Source organism: Pimephales promelas, chromosome 19 (assembly GCF_988280905.1).
Source record: "Pimephales promelas chromosome 19, fPimPro1.hap1.1, whole genome shotgun sequence".
Lineage (NCBI taxonomy): Eukaryota > Metazoa > Chordata > Actinopteri > Cypriniformes > Leuciscidae > Pimephales > Pimephales promelas.
In genome coordinates, this window is record NC_142787.1 from 30184141 (window position 1) to 30206515 (window position 22375).

Here is a 22375-nt window from a genome sequence, read left to right on the forward strand (position 1 = left end):
AATTTATTTTCAATATTTGCAGTCATATGCCTCCAACTACATGCACATTTTCTTCAGGAATTGTACCATTATTTAGTTATTATTCCAGTTATTTTGTGAAATGTACAAGCAATTTCTGTCATACACCTATTCATACCTATGTTTTATGTAAAAAAAAAAATTGTCAGTTTGCTTTGTAATTTCTGCACCACTAGCATCGACCGAAACTGAAGCGACGCCTCGACAAAAGCACTCGTAGTCTCTAATAATTTCTATGCTGTACACTAATTAACACCGACATACAAACACACTTCTCTGCCTATCCCACAATGCTCTGCTCTCTCCGATTGATTGCTGATAGAGGTTGGCTCGGATTAATTCAATTAAAAAGCGGGCAGCACTTGAGCGCCCTGAGACAATGGCAAGAAGGTAATAAGTGTTTGAGGTTGCTGTGACGATTGGCACAAACGGGCCCTCTTAAGCCACAGAGGACCCCTGGTACCCCACATAGAGCCTCTTATTTCAATTGCTGTTGAGCTTTGAGTGGAAATTCTGCCTCTTCAGAAAAGAAAGAACTTGGAAGTCTCTGAGGGATCTGGCTAATCACACACTCTCTCTCTCTCTCTCTCTCCCCCTTTATCGCTCATTACACTCTTAGAAGAAAAGGTTCTATATAGAACTTTAGAAGGTTCCATCAGCGCTACGTATTTGGAACCCCTAAAAAGTTCTACAGAAGCCTTTTTAAGGGTTCAATAATAAGAATTCTTTAAAGCTCTTTGTAACCAGGAAAAAGGTTCTATATGGAACCTTTTGGGTACATTCATTATCATTTGTTTTGTCTTTTCCTGATTTAATATTTCATATTATTGACAAACATCACGACCCTAAAATATATTTATGAATGCATGTGAATGATTTCAACAAAATTCAAGATATGGGGGTTAGAAAATGTGTATATTTATATCATTGTATGTAGTTAATCAATATCACACAAAGAGTGCCATTTCAGTTTTTCTCCTCCAAAAATCAGCATGATTAAAATGTGATATTAAACAGTTTAATAAACAATAATTTAATTACAACTACAAAATGCTGCAGAATAATGTAATATATGAATGATTAATAGCCTATAAAGAACGTTTGTGCCAAAAGGTTTCTTAGAACCTTTTTTTAATATAAAAGGTTCTTTGGAGTCGAGTAAAGAACCCTATGCTTCATATATAGAACCCCAATGAACCCTCTCTCTATTTTAATGCTTACAGAACTTGATGTTTTAGGGATTTGATTCCCTTTTCGATTGTTGTTCCTAGAGAGCAATGAGACTGACATTTCTTTATTAATTCTCCTGATGCTCAGATTGTTGCACCATAGTAATCACGTTTCTCCTCAATATGAGCGTATTTATTTCTCACTTCCAATACTTCATCTGACCGATCCACTTGAGCTACGCAAAACACATTCAATTAATGCCTCTATTCCCATACTGTATGTCAGCTTGTGTCTCATTTGTTTCTATTTTGGAGTTTAAAAAAAAAAACTGCACAGCACTACATCATATTGTGTGTGTGTGAGGGAAAGTCTCTCTCCTGCATTCTTGCACGCTTGCTGTGAAAAAAAAAAATATGACTGCGTTCTGCTGCTAATTACACAATCACTGTGAGTTTGCTCATGGAGTGCTGATGATTCGTTTATAGACAGAACTATACAGACAGCTGCTGAGATAATATCTTACATCAACACTGCATACTGATCCAGGACAGCCTGCTCATATAAAACCAGCTCAATAATCACCACTTGAATAATGATGAGAATTACTCTTTAAAACATTATTGTTAGTTTAACTTAAAAAAGTTAAGTAACCTGGTTGCCTTATAAATTTAAGTTAATTGAAATATGAGAAATGTGTTAAGAGTTAATACAATGAAGGAGATTTAATCAACAGAAACTCAAAATATTATGTTATCTGAACCACATAAATGATCTAAGTTGACTTGACAAAATAAAATGTGGCAACAAACCATGATTTTTTTTTTTTTACAGTGACTTTGGTATGATCACTGACATTGAAATTCTCTCATACTTAACTTCGACTCAAATTATTATAAGATAAATATACACTGTGAAAAAGTACATGATCAATAAGCTATGAAAACATGTTTTTGCTTTAACTCATCACATTGCTTCATCTTATCAAAATAAGATGATTTCATCACAACATTTTTTCTTTTGTCAAATCAACTTAGATAATTTATATAGTTCAGATAACATAATATTTTGAGTTTCTGGTGATTAAATTAATCTCCTTCAATGTATTAACTCATTTTTTTCCCATTTCTTTTTTAAGTTAAACCAACAATATTTTCTTACAGTGTAAGTGCAAGATTTAACTAAGTCAGTTTAATGTATTTTTTTTTTTAAAGTTGAAATGACTTTAAAATCCAAGTTGATTGTACTTAAACATTTAAGGCATTATTTTCAAATCCAGATAAAAACCAATGAAGCTCAAGTCCTTGCATTTTGTATAATATTGATATTAGAATATATTGCACAAAAAAAGAGCTCTTTTTTACATTCTCATAACATAAAGTGTATAAAAAGTGAATGAATGAGGCAACTATGAGCATTTATATGTTAGGAAAAACTGAAAAGTGAGTAACATCATTAAATGCAACCACAACACTGCAATGTGACACATTTTCAAGAGGAAAAGACTATTCAGTGGGGGGTTATTTAATCAGATAGGCTTTGATTAGGTTGTCTTTGATATTCTTGGTCAATATATGTGTTTTTCCCCACCCACATGGCCTTGGTTACATCACCAGGAAAAATAAATTAATTTCAGACTTTTCATTAAAAAAAAAAAAAAAAAAATGTGTGTACTGCACTATAAGCCCATAGATTGTGATTTTTGAAAATTAGTGAAAATTAAGGTCATTTTTGCAGATCCGCTTGTCGTCTGATGGGTTTAGGAACGGTGTGAAAACCTAATTAACAGGCAGTAGCAAGAGTGTGTGTGTGAGAGTGCTTGTGAAAGCAGCAAGGGTCACATTCCACGACTGGAGCTCAAGGTCTTGTGTTTCTTGCAAAGCAGTGATAGGTTTTTTACTCAATGTCTCGCACTCAAACACTGCGTGAGTGACACTGTTGTGCAATTATGCAGAGTGTGTTTACAGGCTCGGAGCCAGATTTATAACTCAATCAAATGCTGAAGAGTTTCAAACCACATGCAGAAAAAGGAATACAAAATATAATTCAAAAATGTTTTAAATGATTTACACTGATCAAAAGATATGCAAAAACACTATAAAAACAGAACCAGGCCACCAGGTTTGGAAACAGTGAGTCGGAAGGACGGGTAGTTGTTAAAAGTAAAAGGTTAAAAGATAAAGGGTTTACCTGAAAGCGTCGCATGTCCCGTGGATTTCCAGCATTCTTCAGGCAGTTCTGATTGCATTTCAGGAAAAACTTCAGAAAAAACCTGCAAAAAGAACAGAAATTATTGGTTAGCGCCACGGTGGACTGAAGGAATCCATTGAATGTTCTGAAAAACTAATAAATGGGCCAGTTGACCAGTTCTCAAGTTTACCAAACCTCTGACAGTGAAATTAGGCAGATCCAATTTAATCTCCTCATGCCACAGGGGAACCTTTGTATGTTCCACAAAGATCCTTTGACTCTAGTTGTTAAGAAAACATCTGTACTGGTGCTTTAAAGATCCCATTGGATAGTTTAAAGAGTGTCATTTTCTTATACAGTGTGTTGATGTATTTCTTGTTGAAACAGGAACTAGTCATGGGAAAGTCCTTGTTGTTTCTATAGTGAAAAGTGTATTTTGTAGTTACTTTTAGAAGTACAGTAGCATATAGATGACCATATAAAGCTCACTTTTGATGATTTTTAAAAATTTTTTTGATGAATAATGGGAGAAGCATGTTGTTAAAGGGATAGTTCACTTAGAAATAAATTTTTGGTATGTTTTATCTTACCTCAAGGGCATCCAAGATGTAGGTGTCTTTGTTTCCGCAGTAGTTTCAATTTGGATATTTTTAGGTCAAAGCGTTCTTTTCTGTCAGTCATATAATGGAGGTCTATGGTCACCACCTCAAAGTCCAAATTAAACATGATTTAATGACTCGTAAATGTAAGTACACATTGATGACCTAAGACACGAATCGAGCGGTTTGTGTGAGAAAACGAACAGTATTTATATCGTTTTTACCTCGCCACGTACAAGCGATCTGAGGGCGCGGGCGCTTTGTGGCAACAAGAGGTAAAAACGATATAAATACTGTTCGTTTTCTCACACAAACCGCTCGCTTCGTGTCTTAGGCCATCAATGTGTACTTACATTTACGAGTCATTAAATCATGTCTAATCTGGACTTCTTTGTGCATGCTCTTTGAGGTGGTGACCATAGACCTCCATTATATGACTGACAGACACGAACGGTTTGACCTAAAAATATCAAAATTGAAACTACTGCGGAAACAAAGACACCTACATCTTGGATGCCCTTGAGGTAAGATAAAACATGCCAAAAATTTATTTCAAAGTGAACTTTCCCTTTAATTTCGTAATCTTCCCTTTAATATCTCATGACAAGGTCCAAAAGTTTCTTAAAATATAGATAATTGAACCTTTTTTGCGACAGGGTCACATTAGTTTATGTTATAAAATGTGGTGCGACTCCTTAAAAACATGATAGTAATTTATTATATTTGAATAAATACATTCAAAAACAATAATGAATACATTCAAAGTGTAAAGGAAATATGTTATTACTTCTTAATTCATGGTTGCACCACATGACATCAAACACCAAGAACTTCTCGATGTCTAAACAACCTTACAAAAATGTTCTGGTGGTTCTTACAGAGAACTTTGTGTGTGTGTGTGAGTTAACACATCCTAAAAGTTCAGTAGCCCAAACACATGTACAGACACACACACACACACACACACACAGCAACAGGCAGTGTGCAGAAATGTGGAGCGTCCATCTGTCGCGTTTCTGAAGACAGATCGCCGATTCAAACACACACACGCAGACTCCTATCCAAACGGAAAATATATGCCCGTCTCTCTCATAATCATAAGTAGAAAGCGGGCACTATCACAAACCCTTCACTCACAGACTGGATTTAGAGCTATAACAGCACAATACCAGCTGCTCCGACTGGCACAGAAACAGTGTGTGTGTGTCTAACTGGATAATGCCATGGCACACACCCGTCTGTCAGGACCTTTTTGTCCTCGTGTATTTCTCTCTCTTGCCTCTTTGTTTGCAATTCTGTCTGTCTCCTTTGTCAATATGACACTGAATGTTATGTAATGAATCAGCTATTCTTTCTACAACTTGTTCACTCTCTGTTCCAAAAGCTTGGTAACTTAATTATGCGCCTCCTATTCCTCATTTTGAAGGCAGAATTGCATTTATCATTCACAGGGAAGGCAATCCCAGAATGCACTGAGACATACTGTATATACTCATACTTCATGTTGGGATGTTTGGCTTTTTAATAACATGTTGTTTGGAAAGAAAATTTTAATTGTTTCTTTTCTGCAGATTTAAATAACAATAAATATTCCTTGAGTTTTTCTCATGTCTGAAATTGAAATCATTTTGAACCTGGCTTAATCCGAAGCTCATATAAATCTGTGCAAATGAGTGCATATTTCAGACAATACCACATTTGAAAAGTTAAACATAACATTCTTAATCAATCAATATTGATCAAATATTGTTTGTTCCCCTATTCAGGTGTCTAGCTTTTAATTTAGTTAATAATAATCATGTGTGCTGTGATTTTCTATTCGTATTAAATTCAAAAATTTGAATATTATACGATTTAAATCAATGGAAATTGTCATGTGGAATAAACAATGTGTGAATTAATTAAAAGGGAAGTTCGTTTTGAGAAAGATTTTTTTCACAAAGTGTTCATATTTTGCTTTCTAATACAATGGCATTCTTTCATTAAGTGTTACTGTAGATGTTCGTTTGTATATATCCATGTTGAAAAGTGTCAGGTTAATGTCAGGAGTCAGCTTAATACTTCTGACCTAATGTGGCACGACAAGACCAGATATAAAGCGAAGAGCACTGAGGTGTGTGTGGATCATCTCATGAACACACACTCGCAGTCACCCGACGGTTCTGTAATTGAAAGGACCTTGCTGTCGTCTTCAGTTAAGAGCACTCCAATGAAGCCAATTACTATAGAGGGGTTGAGTGTGGAGCCGTACTTACTTACACGAGCTAACAGTGAGACACCTGTGACCTCTCGCTAACACTGCAGATCACAATACAACACCACTGATGAATCCACGAGAAAAGCAGGACACACCAAATAAAACAAATGTCCTTAGAATGGAGTGGATGCGAATGAAGCAGTTTTTATCCAAGGTTTCGTTTCTTTTTGTTAAGTGGTCATATATTTAGTATATATAAAGTCAGAATTGCGATATAAAGACAGAATTGCGATATATAAAGTCAGAATTGCGATATAAAGTCAGAATTGTGTGTTATAAAGTCAGAATTGTGTGTTATAAAGTCAATATTGTGAGATATAAAGACAGAATTGCGATATATAAAGTCAGAATTGCGTGTTGTAAAGTCAAAATTGTGAGATATAAAGTCAGAATTGCGTGTTATAAAGTCAAAATTGTGAGATATAAAGTCAGAATTGCGTGTTATAAAGTCAGAATTGCGTGTTGTAAAGTCAAAATTGTGAGATATAAAGTCAGAATTGAGTGTTATAAAGTCAAAATTGTGAGAAATAAAGTCAGAATTGCAAGATATAGTCAGAATTGTGATATATAAAGTCAGAATTGATTGATATAAAGTCGAAATTGTGAAATATAAAGTCAGAATTTTGAAATATAAAGTAGCAAGTGCGTGTTATACAGTAAGAAATGCATGATATCAAGTCGAATTTGCGTGTTGTAAAGTCGGAATTGTGAGATAAACTATTCTGCTCAGAATTGGCCTGATAACTCACAATTGCAAGTTTATACGAGAGCTTGTTTCCGCCAATGAATATTTTTTTTATAATTGCGACTTTTTATCTCACAATTACGAGATATGAAGTCAGAATTGTGAGAAATAAAGTCGCAATTCTAAGAAATAAAGACAGAATTGAGACTTTTTATCTCACAATTCTGATTTTTTCTCTCGCAGATATCAAAAGATATCAGAATTTCGAGATATAAACTCGCAATTATGTCTTATAAAGTCAGAATTGTGAGATGTAAATTCGCAATTGTGAGAAAAAAATTCAGAATTGTGAGATAAAAAGTCTCAATTCTGTCTTTATTTCTCAGAACTGCGACTTTATTTCTCACATTTCTGACTTCATATCTCGTAATTGTGAGATAAAAAGTCGCAATTATAATTTTTTTAAATTCATTGGCGGAAACAAGCTTCCATAATTATATTATATTATTTTATATTACACTCTTCTCGATCATTTGAGAACTATTTGATCAACTGTAGCTGCCATGATCAATAAATCAATAAATGTAAACACGTTTTAAACTAATTCAAACTTTGCTTTTTAAACATGACAGAGCAACGTTAGTAGTTTTGTGAATAATATGCCAATAATTAGGAAAAATTCACAGACAGGGTGAATATGATGAAAAGAATCACAACGGCATCATTGAAATCCTCAAATTTCAATTTAGAGCCTGCTTAAACTAGATTGAAAGTTAGTTGGCGGTGAAGAAGCCGGTTTTTGCATTTCCTGAAATTCAGGAGGGCTGATATCATGATGAAAGGGGAAGTGGGAGAGGTTTTAAAGTGAGGTAATCTAATTTGGTTAGAAAATGCAAAGCAGCGGCCATAGTTGCAGTGCCATATTTCTGTATGGTGCGAGCCACACCAAGAGTAAATGAGCCCATGTGAACAGCACAGCAGCATAAATTATTCACGGGCTGAGATGGCAATTATGGCTCTGAGCACAACCAACATTAATATTTTATGAGGGCTAACGCATACTTCCAAGTGAATCAGAAAGAGAGAGAGAGGGAGAGAGAGAGATTGAGAAAGGGGGGTCTCTTCCCTATCCACTTTCTTTGTATTTTTTGGGTCTCTCTCTCCTTGCACTGACTTGCTTGGTCTCTATCTCTCTCAGCCTCTCGAACTATTCTCTTCTGCGAGATTTAAATGATAGCATTAGCTATTGCCCAAATCCCCACAAAGAGATTTTGAGTTGTGTTATTACACATTTATAACATGGTAATAAAGCAGTTATAACATGCACATTTAAGTTTCTGAGCATTTACACATTTGATTACATATATAAAGGACATGCTAATTGAAATCAATCATGAAAAATATACTTAAACCTGACAGATCAATAATTTAGTTGAATACTGTAGAATTGGCTCCTGATGTAGTGGTGAGAATTCAATGCTGACAGCTTCAGTCACATGATACCACTGTGGCAACAGAGTCAATACTATCATGCCAAGAGAAACACTAGGCATATTCTTGTGTGTGTGTGTTTGTGTAATAATAAAAAAAGAGTGGTTATGTTTTATTTTAAATGTCAGAACAGCATATACCCATATGATCCCATACTTAATATTTGAGCTAAAACAAGTTATGCCACTTGTTTGTTACTAAATCTCATATTTCACACATCATCAAAGTAATAGAGAAGTGTCTCACTTTTAATGTTAAAGCTTGGTTCACCAAAAAATGAACATTTATATCATTATCTCTAAATAGTTTATCAAGATGTGTTGCACCAAATCTGGCGTCATTTACATCACATATTATTGGTTCTCATTTGTCAATGATGTCAAACCTGGCGTAATACCTTTGGACCGACCATATTTTAATGTACACTCTTAGAAGAAAAGGTTCTATATAGAACCTTAAAAGGTTCTGTCTGCGCTACGTATTTGGAACCCCTAAAAGGTTCTATACACTATTAAAAAAAGGGTTCCTCTGGGTTCTACATAGAACCTTGGGGTTCCATACTTGGCCAATAGAACCTTTTACCCAAAAAAAAAACAATTGTTCTATATAGAACCATTTTGGATTTCCATATATGAAGCGGGGGATGGAACCATTTCTGGTTCTAAATAGAACCATTTCTTCTAAGATATGCTTTTTGGGGTTTCTCCACTGTATGCTTTCGATAAGATAAAGCAGTGTAAACATTTCCTCATGTGTGAAATAAAGAAAGTCAAATGGGTTTGGAACTACATGAGGATGATTTCATTTTGGGATGAACTATTCCTTTAAATGCCAGTTCTCTGACTCAGAAAGGGTGCGACACAATTACCAGATGTGATGTCACTCAAACGATGATGTCATGCCATGATCAAATCACTGTTATGGATTGACTCACTGCTAACTCGTGCTATTATGTTTTTCGATGAAATTTCTCTCTCTCAGTTTCAAATATGCATAAACCGATCCCATAAACTACACAGAAGGAGAAAATCACGCGGGAGCATCATTTTACACAAGCAACTCTTAATATGCAGGACTGGTAATTGCTCACCCCAGTGTGGGAACAGAGAGCTGTCAATCAAACCGAGAGGTCCCTGGAGATATGGAAATCAAGCTGATGATTGGTTCACCTGGATCATATTCATGCTTACATTCTGTGTTGTAGACACAGTTATTCTATAACAAGGCATCTTGTTGGACTGCAAAGTTCAACTGTCTTTTCTTCTGAGCTAATATAAGTGCTTGAACTAGAAACATCAAGTAGATTAAGAATTAATATGTAGATAGTTTGTAATTTAATGCAAAACGTGGATTACAGTACTTCATGAATTGTATAACTTTTATTTAACCAATAAAATATAAAAAGTGTAGTTCAGAAATATACAAATATTAAATAAATACTATGAATCGCATTAATATATATAGTAACAAATGACACGTTAAAGGTGCAGTGTGTGATTTTTAGCGACATCTAGCGGTTTGCACTAAAGGCTCAGCCCACTGCTCACCCTCCCTTTCGAAGAAGCTACGGTGGCTCAAACGGGACAAACATATCAAGTTGACCTCAGACAACAATATAATAAAATTTAAAAAGCCAGATCATGACCCCTTTAACCACCATCATGGTAACATGTTGAAATTTAAAAAAGCAATAAGCATTAATTTAACAACATTAATTGTAACATAAAACCCTAATGTACATAACTGATTAGAAAAAAACTAAGAAAATTATGAAGAAACTGTTTAAAAAAAACCACACATTAAATGTGAAGCATCACACAGGGAACTGTGGGAATGTCAATTTACAGTTTTTCACTGTAAATTATGCAATGACTTGTTCTTTTTCACTTCCAAAAACTGTAAATTTAACAGTATTTTACAGTAAAATTACGTTAAATGTACCATTAAATATATATCACAGTTATTTAGCGTATATAGTAAGGAAAATTTCTGTTAAGCAATTAACAGTTTTTCACTATAGCATTTTTACAGTATTTTACCGTTAAAATCACAATATTTTTTTACAGTACACACAATAGGCTTTTTTCTCTGATTTTGAAAACACTTGGCGATCGACTTATATCGACTTTTCGACCGCGATCGACCGGTTGGTGATTCCTGTAACGTTACTGTTTTACGGCCAATGACAAGAGAAAAGTCACTACTCACTGTGTTTATGGCTAGCTTCTAGCTTTCTGTAGCTTCTCTTTCAAGGTAGTGACGGAACTCGCTCTGTAGCGCTGTGTGTTCGCGTTCGGCTAAGGTAGAAACATGACGTCCACCTTCATATAAGGGGGTGCTCGCGGTTATGTAGATATAAATGTCTCATTCTTAGGTAATAAAAACATTACCATTAATTAACACTACTGAAAACAGTTATGGATGCCATATTGCATTTCTGTTAATAATTTTTATACATTCCACCTGATACAAATATAGCATTGGTACTCACTACCATTCACCTTATTTTGCAACGCAGAAGTAAGCTATTTTCTGTGAATGTGCAAGACCTCCGATTCATTAGCAGCTATAGGTAAATAACGAGAAGAATCAGAATCACAGAAACACCGTTTTGCAATCTCAAGCAGCATAACAATCTGTTCTGTACTGCTAAAAAAATTAAAGCTGATGACACATCTCATTGCCTGACACATTACACTCTTAGAAGAAAAGGTTCTATATAGAACCTTAAAACGTTCTTTCAGCGCTACGTATTTGGAACCCCTAAAAGGTTCTATACACTCTTAAAAAAAGGGTTCCTCTGGGTTCTATATACAGTAGAACCCTGGGGTTCCATACTTGGTCAATAGAACCTTTTACCAAAAAAAAAAAGGTTCTATATAGAACCATTTTGGAGTTCCATATATGAAGCGGGGGATGGAACCATTTCTGGTTCTAAATAGAACCATTTCTTCTAAGAGTGTACATTCACAAATGGAAAGTATAGACACTGGTAGTGCTCCTTGACATCATTATTCCATCGGGCAGCATTTTGCATTGACTGAAAAGAAAATTGACTCTTCAGTCAAAAGCACACACACTCCATACTTTCACCTGGCAAGAAAGATGACCTGACCCCTGGCAACCTCTTTGACAGAGTCCCCCAACAAACCAACCCAATGACAGAAACAGAGAAAAGAGACAGCAAAAATAGTCTGAGAGAGAAAGGAAAAGAGTGAGACAGGTCTCCTTTAGTGTCTATTGTAAAAGGCTGAAGGCAAACAACTCAATAATTCATGAGAGCAAGATTGATTTTGGGGGCTTGCTCGGGGGTTCGTGGGGGCTGGTGTGGTGGTCTAGCTGGGAAATCATTAGCCCAGCACGCACACGCACACACACACTCAGAGAGGCAGGGCTGATTAACGGTTAGCAGGGCTGGGAGGGTCCCGTACCTTGGGGGCTGGCAGATTTACTACTTTTGTTTTCTTGCGCACAAACACTGGCTTTATACCTCCTCTTCTTTGTCTGTTTGTCTTCTCTGGGGAGGTGAATTGAGTGGTGGGTTAGACCAGGGCAAGAGACGAGGGAAAACAGAATGAAGCGAACGGAGAGAGAGAGAGATAGAGTTTGTTCGCCTAATGGTTGTGTTGATTCTTCTTGTCTCATGTTCCAGTCTTTCATTTGGAATCTATTTAGCCTCTTATTTTGAAAGTCTCTGGTTTCCTTTCTTCTGCCTTCCTTTTCCCTTGTGATGCCATTAGCATTTTTGTACATACAGACCTCTTGTCTACTTTTCTGTCGTCAAGTCATGTTAAAATGATTGCGTTTATGAGCTTTCTTTCTGGTGTTGATGCATTTCCTGTTGAAACAGGAAGTCAGACAGGAAAAAAATTCCAGGCAAGGACATTTAAAGCCAAAATGTAGCCAAAAGGCAATGGGCCCTATGTTTTAACGATCAAGCGTGAAGCGCAAGTAACTTTGTGGGCGAGTCTTGGGCGCTGTTGCTATTTTACCGGCGGGATAAATGACTTTCGCGCCCGACGCAACTTTAAAAGGGGTTGGTCTGAAATAGCTTCATTATTCATAGGTGTGGTTTGGGCGTAACGTGAAATAAACCAATCAGAGCATCATCCAACATTCCCTTTAAAAGCTGGTGGTGTTTCATGGCGGATTGTTATTATAATGGCGGATACTAAAAGCGTTCACAGCCAAGGAGACTGACGTTCTTGTCAGGCCAGTGAAAGACAGAGAAGTGACGTTTTATGGGGATGGGAGATTTTTTTTTTCTTGGTTCTTGGTGGACAAACTAACATGTCTGATGTCCTTATATACATATGTGTCTTGCCACTATTGGGCAAACAGGTCTGATCCGTCATTACTAGAATTAGCCTGAAAAATTTGGGTAAATGCAAGCTAGATTTAGGCCTACATTTTTTACATCTTCATGGACACCACAGTGATTTCCCTCATGTGTTAATATTTTCCTTGTTATAATGTATGATTTGCAAAAATAAAAACTGCTGCACCAGTGTTGATGAGAGAATCAAAGTGGATGCGCATTGTGCACCCGCTACATTATGGCCAAGCATGCACGCTTAAAATAGCATTATGAACAACGCGCAACTCGCCACTGACTTTAGACTAGTTTTTTCTGGTCAGTGGCAGACTTGCTTTCTGGAACTGCAAAATAGCACTAGGAAAACCTTTTTGCGCTGAAACATGCCTCCTTTTTGCGCCGACCCGCCCAGGGAGCGCTAGTTCATTTCCTAGTTTACCGACGTGCGTCTGTGGAGGGAAAAACCCGCTTTGCGCGGGTGCAAAATACGAATGATATACGCAATAAAGACGCGCCGGGTGCAAGATAGGGCCCTATGCGTCATCATGGAATTAGTGGGAGGGGTATTCTCATACCAGAAAATAGGACACACCCACAAGTGCAACATGAGTCATCAATATAATTTAATTATAAAATGTTGTTTATTTTGTCAATGTTCAGGAATAAAAATGTTTACCATTTAACCCTTATGCTGCATTAGGGACATTTTTGGTCTTTTGCAGTTTAATTTCTTTGACCATTTTGGCTGTTTTAATGCAAATGGTATGAAATTTGGCAAAATTGTGACTTTTTGGATACATGTAAAAAATGTGATCCCATTTTGCAAAATATGTATAACACACACTGTGTAGATCAAATAGTAACACTCAGCACCATAAAGACCAAAAATGGCCCATTGAAACCCATTAAAACGTTGTTTAAATCTGAGGCTGTCAGTAATACATGAAACATGATTTTTGCACAAACATGCTTTCATTTTGAAGCAAAAGCATTATATTTGCATTATATAGTGTATTCCACCAGATGACGTCACTACATATTTATTCCCTATGGGTGGAAATGCACCTTATTTTAGGCAATAGGCAATGTTTAATAGGTGGCCATTTTTGGTCTCTAACGCGCTAAGTGGGATTTTTTGCAAAGTGGGACTGTGATAATCCAAATCTAAAGTTTTCTCTTTGCATTTAGTTTATTGAAAATAATTGAATTTTTGTGTTTTTTCCTCTTATACAAATCGATGGTTTCGCAAACAAAACTTGTAATTAAAGGGTTAAAATCCTGAAATTGAATACATTTTTGGTAGTTATGATGAGGACTGATGCTGGTTAAAAGATTTAACTTGGTAAAAGTGGAAAATAATAATAATATATAATATTTTAGGCAATGTTTAATATGTGGCCATTTTTGGTCCTCAACGGTGTTAAAAATCTAATGCAGCACAAGGGTTAAAGTAATGCATGTTTCCCGAGTTGTTTTCATCATTTGAAAAAGGTTTTCATTTCATTTTCGTCACTGATACCAATAAACCGCACTTGGGTTTTCTGTGAGTCTCCACATGTCACAAAGGCGAGGGAATTTGTTTCAAATGGAACGTAAAACACTGTACCTTATTCTGGCACATGGAGCCATCATTACAGAATTGAAACAAGTTTCTGCAGTGTACACAGAGACAATCTCGCACAGTCTATAACACAAGACGGCTAACCAACTCTGCGCTTCAGGCATGTGAACGATTTTCTGCACGTGTCAGCAGACAGCTTACACAACGCTGAGAGGCACTTTCCCATCTCAACCAGAAACGGGCTATCAAATGTCTCTCTCCACATATCAAAGGCATAGATGTGTGTGTACAGCTGTACAAATGCTTTCCGGATACACATAACACCCTGAATATGGATGTTTCCACGTCATTCTTCTCGCAAATATCAAAAGAGCTGGAGGTGGCGTCTGATGAGACACATACTCTTTTGTCATCGCTGGCTCCACAAATAATTCATAAACAGCAGAGTGAAGTCGAGGCACTGAGAACTCATACTGACAGCCACTACGTCCACTTTCTTCCACCTGTCTTATCCTGTCTTCGGCGGAGACAAATAAAAAGACAACAAGAGCGGTTTCTCGCTCCGCCTGGTCAACTGTCTCCAGATGATGACCTCATTCATGGTCCATCTGATCTGATTTGGCAGGGGTTTGATTTGCCAGAGAAGAGAAGGTAGTCTACTATGTCACGTGTGAGGCATCTGAGAGTCTTTCAGCTGGGAAAAAAAAAAAGGTATGAAATTGCTCAGGTCTTACACTGAGTCCGAAAATAAATAAAATGTCTTCCATGTTGATCTGAAATCCCAAATCAGGAAAACTGCATGGGATTGGTACTAGGGTTGGGTATCGAGAATCGAGTATCGATTGGAACCGGGACTAACTTTTCGTTTTTCCCGGAATCGTTCAAAAGTTAAAATTTCAATTCCTAGTTTCGATATTCACAGTCCGCCGAGCGGAAGAAGAAACCGCTGGACAACACCAACGAAGAAGCGTCTACCGGAAGTGTTGGCATAACCGCGCGAGTCGAACATGAGTAGCTTACGTTGGCGGTCCAAAGTGTGGCTTCACTTTTCTAAAAATTAACGAAATCTCGGCAAAATGCAAAATTTGTGACAAGTATTTGTGACAGAAGGAGTATTTCCTTCAGAAAGACCGTTGGTTAGCAAGGTTAGCTAAACTTTTTTGACCCTGCCTCTTAAAAGAATCGAAATCGAGAATCGTTAGGAACCGGAATCGAAACAAGGAATCGGAATCGGAATCAGAATCGTTCAAATTCAAACGATACCCAACCCTAATTGGTACCATATTTATATATGTACTGTATATACACTGTAAAAAAAATATTGTTGGTTTAACTTTAAAAAGTAAGTAACCAGGTTGCCTTAAAATTTGAAGTTGATTGAACCGGAAATAGTGAGTTAATCCAATGAAGGAGACTGATTTAATCATCAGAAACTCAAAATAATAAGTTATCTGAACTAAATAAATTATTTAAGTTGATTCGACAAAAGAAAAAAAAATGTTTTGATAACAAATCTTGAAAAAATTTTTTTTTACAATGTATATATAGTTTTAACTTGGTATTACATTTATGTTTGAGTCACATGATGAATGATTCATTAAAAGCATTCATTAATATAAATTTCGTTGTGAATCGAACTACACTGGTTGTGCTGTATGTTTGTGACTCACTAAAAAGCATCGGCTAGTTTTGTGAATTAGACCATACGTGTGACGCTGTACGCGGTATGCGTGTACCCCTCAAGGACAACACAATCAAATATGCATATTAAAACTACCAGTGACCACCGAGTCTCATTGAAAGCTCTCACAGAGAGTAAAAGATCATTCTTCAAATGGAGATCGTGATTACGTGAAAATTAATGATATTTTTGCCAAACCCAGAGTCTGACGATTACTTAATTTTCATCACGTTAAGCTGGTCGCTCAATGTTAATCAATTCACATTCCGTTCACGTTCAAAAACTTTATTGATTTCAGAGTAGAGCCAGACCGATATGTCGGCAGGCCGATATTATCGGCCGATATTAGGCATTTTCCAAATTATCGGTATCGGCAGTTATAATGGCCGATAAATGAATATTTTGTATCATATTTTGATAATGAATATTTTAACAAAATTTGTGACTATCATGTCCAGTTTTGCTGCTGTTAAATAAGCCGAGAATGAAGCGGAATTAGCTAGTAATAGTTACGTTATGTTGTTACAGTGTAGTCCTTTTAACTTTTGACAATGTGACTGAAGTATTTCTTTAATAGCGCGTGACAGTTATAGCAATGAGACGTATCATCTCTCCTTGGCCTGTTACATTGAAAATGTATGTTTTACAATTTGTTGCGTTTCTGAAATAATAATTAAGAAAAAATATCGGCCGATATATCGGAATATCGGTTTTTAAAACCAATAAATATTTGTATCGGTATCGGCCTTCAAAATCCTTTATCGGTCGGGCTCTATTTCAGAGTCATCCCACAAATTTCAAATTGTAGCCCAAACCAACCCGATCTCACGGGAATTTGTACGAATTTTACGAGGTGGCTAATTCGTAACAATTCGTACGACCTCACTCGTACGAACTAGTACGATTTTTGCTAAGTCGTACATATTTTACGAATTGGCCAATTCGTATGAATTTGAATGAATTACCTATCCCCTAAACCTACCCATCACGTGGGTTGAGACAAAATCGTATGAATTCGTACAAGTGAGGTCGTATGAATTAGCCACTTTTTAATCACTCGTACGAATTCGTATGAATTAGACGTGAGATAGCGTAGCCCAAACATGTTTTTGGCTGATATTGGCTGATGTGATTTTGTTGCTTAACATCCTCAGTGAGGACAGAACCCACTTCACGCTAGAAATTTGTTGTATTGCGCCAAGCTAGTACCCGGGTGTTAAACGAATCCAGCTGAGCAGCACCCATGTAAGCTAAAGTAGGAGAAAACGCACATACTTTACAAGATGAATACATTTCTGAACACACTGCGCATTTTTGTATGTTTATTGTGTATTACGTTTAATTTTGCGTTGGGATCAACTTACTAAGTCAAACTTCTAGTAAATCTTTTCTAATCATGTTAACGAAATCTCCTAACAAGTGCTTTGATTGGCGTTAGCTGCTTACTACTTCCCCTCACAAAATCCCTCCTTTGGCTCCATCTCTTGTGTGTGGACTTTTCAGGTTCACTCTCTCTCCGCTCTGAACATCTGCTCGCTGTTGAACTACGGCTGGATTTGCCCATCTAGCTCCAAGAGCGCTAGTTAATTAGTGGATGGAGATTAGGGAGGATAATAGACAGGGAAAATCTCCTGATTATCTCGCAGAATCCTGGGAAAGAGTTGCGTTATAGCAGAGATGCCATCACCTTCTTATTTGTGTCTGGTTTAATTACTGAGGATGGGTCACATTAAGAAGTGGCTCTGAGAGACGTGGGATATGATCAGCACAGCTGAGGATTATTTTCCGGTGGCTAAATAAAGAATATTTCATGGTACCGGCAGAAATAAAAAGTTTAAGTGAAACAACAACAACAACAACAGAAAACAGTTGCAATTGTTTTCATTTTAAGTGCGATTGGATTCCAAATGTCCGAAACTTTGTCCACATTCCCAAAAATATAAAGGTCAGTTTCCCACACTCATAGCCCCAGTCTTCAATACGGCCAATGAATAATCATTATTATTATGCAATAAACCAGATCTAGAGTTGTGTGTTTTCAGGAAAGATGCCAGATTCAAGATTCTAATAGACCAAATCCAGCCAAAAAGCCATTAATAGGCAATTGCTATTATGGTTTTTACACTGTAAAAAAATATTGTTGGTTTAACTTAAAAAATGAAGTAACATGGCTGCCTTAAAAATTTAAGTTTATTGAAATGGAAAAATTGAGTTAATCCAATGAAGGTGATTGATTTAATCATCAGAAACTTAAAATATTATGTTATCTGAACTACATAAATTATTTAAGTTGATTTGACAAAAGAAATAATATTGTGATTACAAATCATGAAGATATTTTTTTTTACAGTGTACCAATGCAGTTCCTTAATTGGAAGTGTTGTTGATCCAAAATTACTGATGACAGGTAACTAAAACGAGTGTGAAACTCCAAGAAATTAATAAAAATTCTAACAGAAGCCTTAGTAAATAAAAAGGCTTGTGCAAATATCCATTCTTTGTGTTAATCTAATTTGTTAGCAGAGTTTCAATACGCAAGTCTGATGTTTTTATTCTCTTCTCTTTACCCCCTCATGCGCAGTTCATTATAAATGGCCGTGAGGGAAGCGTCTTTTATTATTTACAGTATTTACTTCAGGGGAAGTCATGGCTTGTGTCATATTTATCTTGCTGAAAAATGAGCTGAGGAATGCACTTCACCCCTTCTGAACACAAGGAAATGTAGCCGGCTGCTAACACAGCTCGTTATGGGTGTAATTCAGTGGGTGATGATGTATGTGATGCAATAAATCCATCTGATTGTTTCAAGTAAATACTTGTAAACTTTATTAAAACAGGATACATTTAGATGCATTACTGCTCAAAAGTTTGGGGTCAGTTTCAAATTTATTTTTAATAATTTAATATTTTTATTTTGGGCAAAGGTGCATCAAATTGACACTAAAGACATTCAATCACTCTAAACAATGCTGGATTGTTTTAACCCAGAATTGGGTAAAATATGGACAAACCAAAATGTTGGGTTAAAAATGTAATTTAAAATTTTCACTTTCAACTGTAAATTTTTTTAATTACATTTTTAACCCAGATTTGGGTTTGTCCATATTTGACCTAAATTTGGGTTGAAATAACCCAGCATTTTTTAGAGTTTTGTAAGATTTATTAAAGATTTCTATTTAAAATAAATGCTGTTCTTTTGAAATCTCTATCAGTTTAAAATAAATAAATAAATAAATAAATAATATATATATATAAAAGTCGATGGGTTGCTTTAACCCAACTTTGGGTCAAATATGGACAAACCCAGCCATTGGGTTAAATTTTTACATTTCATTTTTAACTCAGCGTTTGAGTTTGTCGATATTTGACCCAAAGTCGGGTTAAAACAACCCAGCATTTTTAGAGTGTATATAAACCTCTTTTTAATAATGATAATAATCAGAAATGTATCTTGAGCATCAAATCAGCATATTAGAACGATTTGAATATTCATGATGATATATGAATAATGATGCTGAAAATTCAGCTTTGCCATCACAGGAATAAATTACATTTTAAAATATATTTAAATAGAAAATAGTAAACTAAAATAGCAACAATATTTCACTATCATACTGTTTTTACTTAAATCAGTTATTTGTTGTTTTAAGGATGCAGTACATATGCAGGAAAACACACTATAGTTCAGGAAGAAGGAGTTGTCCCCATCTGGGATGGGGAGAATGACGGCCGGGGGAGCGTGGGATTTTACAAGAGCCAGTGATCCACGTTATGACTGAGTGTGTGTGTGTGTGTGTAACCCAAGTCGGGCACCAGAGCAGGCAGGTCTAGCGTTACACAGCCTCCAGGCAGCTACATATGCACCAGGTCTTGTCCGACAATACACAGAGTCTCCAGCCAAACTCTCACACACACTGACATCATCCATCGGTGGGTTCTGCTGTGTGTTACTCACACTACTGGGGCCGTCAGTCGGACCACAACACCAAAGGTTTGATTGTGACATAGTAAAATAAGACTTTTACTTCACTTCTGCAGTATATAGTGAGCACAGTATGCACTTTGTTTTCTAAATAATAGTGTTTCAATAATGCAATGCGTGCAACTAGACCTTCTATTTCCAGTGTGAAAAGTGAACAAAACGTATTTTTATCTCCATTTTGCCTACGATTTGAGCAAGAGCAAAGCGATCACGTGTTATGCGCATTGCGAGAGGTCAGTTTTGACCTCTGATGTCAGGGGTCATGACCCCACAGAAGGCCTGGAATAATAATCAGTGTGACGGCAAACAGATGTCATTCATTTGCGTACTAGTAAAATGTTTAAACTTCACTTTTTCTCTGAACAACACTGACGCCGTCATACATCAATGACAACTCAAACCGGACTACGAAGGCTGAGTTTTGTTGTGAAACTCCCTTCTTTCCTTCTTTCTTGTCATGCCTGCAGGCTCTTTAAGGTGATAGATGGCGCTCTGTGTCTCGTGCCAACAGCACAGCCATGGCAGACCTCTGGGGAGCCTGAACTGCCATCAATAATACACAGACTAGTACAGACTCTCAGTCTAGACTTACAGAGTTCGGCGTGGACACTGCTAAGGTGTAGTCTGATTATAGCATTATTATTAATAACTGGCAAAATACCAGATATGAATCTGGGTCAAATCTGTAGATGGCAAGGGTGGTGATCCCCGTGCGAGGGATGTAATTAGCTGCATATATTCATGTATGAAGACGCATTTATACTGGGTATAGGAGACATATTAATCATTTATCAGTACAACTCAAAATCACTGGTTTCTGTCAGGACAAGATGATGATTGACAATTAGCATATAGTTTGGATTGGCGGGGCAAGAACTAACCAACAGAAATCATTAATGTTCGATAATTGAATGTACAACGCAATTTAGGAGAATCAGTCTGATTCGAAGAGGAATATTAGATGAGGAGCTGGGGATGGAGGACGGTATTGCCTCACTCTACAGTAAACAATGCTGGGTTGTTTTAACCCAAATTTGGGTAGAATACAGTATGGACAAACCCAAATGTTGGGTTAAAAATTTTCACTTTCAGCTGTACATTTTTTAATTGCATTTTTAACCCAACATTTGGGTTTGTCCATATTTGACCCAAATTTGGGTTGAAACAACCCAGCATTTTTTAGAGTGCTCCTGAGCAACGCGATAACGCTGAATGGGCTTTATATATGACGTCGTATTCCTAAACGTAGATGTGGATCAGCTAATGCTAGGACCTGCCAGAACTAATTTCTATTTGAATACATTTTAAAACATTCCTGCGATGGCAAATTTAGATTTCCAGCAGCCTTTACGAGCCATAGCCATTCTAATATGCTGATATATCGCTCATAATAAGAAACATCTCTTATGATTATCAATGATGAAAACAGCTGTGTTCCAAAATCCCAGACAACCCTTTTGCGGTCAGATGTAAAAGATTAAAAACTTCTGTAATGGTGCACTTTAAAAAAAAATACAAGGTTGTTTTAAACCCAATTTTGGGTCAACTATGGACAAACCCAGCAGTTGGGCTAAATTTCTAAATTGCATTTTTTTAAGCCAACAATTGGGTTTGTCCATATTTGACCCAAAATGGGGTTAAATCAACCCAGCATTTTTTAGAGTGTGTGTCCTAAATGTATATGTCTTGTTTCATGTCTTTAACTTTAATTGATAGAAATGACAGGGATCATGAAATGAACCGATCAAGTTTGGATCTGAGTCAAACTCGGGTCATCCAACGCATTCTCACATTCTAAAAATGCTGGGTTTTAACCCAATTTTGGGTCAAATATGGACAAACCCAAATGTTGGGTTAAAATTGTGATTAAAAATTTTTACCCAATGGCTGGGTTTCTCCATATTTGACCCAAAGTTGGGTTAAAACCACCCTAGGGCGTTATATGGGCACATGGCACCCTTTACCATCAATATAACACGCACAGAGTTTTGTTCGGTTATGGGTAGGTTTAGTTCTGTGGTAGGGTTAGGGTTACACCACTAGGAGGCGCCTTCTGGCCCATACACTGTAAAAAATGCTGGGTTGGTTCAACCCAATTTTGGGTCAAATATGGACAAACCCAAACATTGGATTAAAAATGCAATTTAGAAATGTAACCCAACAGCTGGGTTTGTCCATATTTGACCCAAAATTGGGTTGAACCAACCCAGCATTTTTTGAGTATATATATTATCTGCGTCTATTGACGCTAAAGGGTGCCATGTGCGTTGGATGTAGACGAAATGTCAAAAGCGTCAGTATATGACGCCTTGGGATGAGAACGGGCTGGGTAATCATATATAAGCATATCATTTGCCCAACCAAAGCGTCGTTTACACCTGGTATTAAGATGTGATAAGATGGATTAAACCACCTGTGTAAACTGGAAA

The 22375-nt window shown here is 36.6% G+C and overlaps 1 protein-coding gene across 3 annotated transcripts in view; it reads right to left on the bottom strand.

Moving 5' to 3' along the window:
• The window catches only part of ebf1b (EBF transcription factor 1b), a 158607-nt gene that overhangs the window by 49930 nt on the left and 86302 nt on the right, over positions 1-22375 (bottom strand). For all 3 annotated transcript variants that reach the window (XM_039676652.2, XM_039676653.2, XM_039676650.2), the window contains exon 7: positions 3376-3457. In XM_039676652.2, the coding sequence (XP_039532586.1) occupies positions 3376-3457 (82 nt within the window). The remainder of the gene's footprint in view (positions 1-3375; positions 3458-22375) is intronic.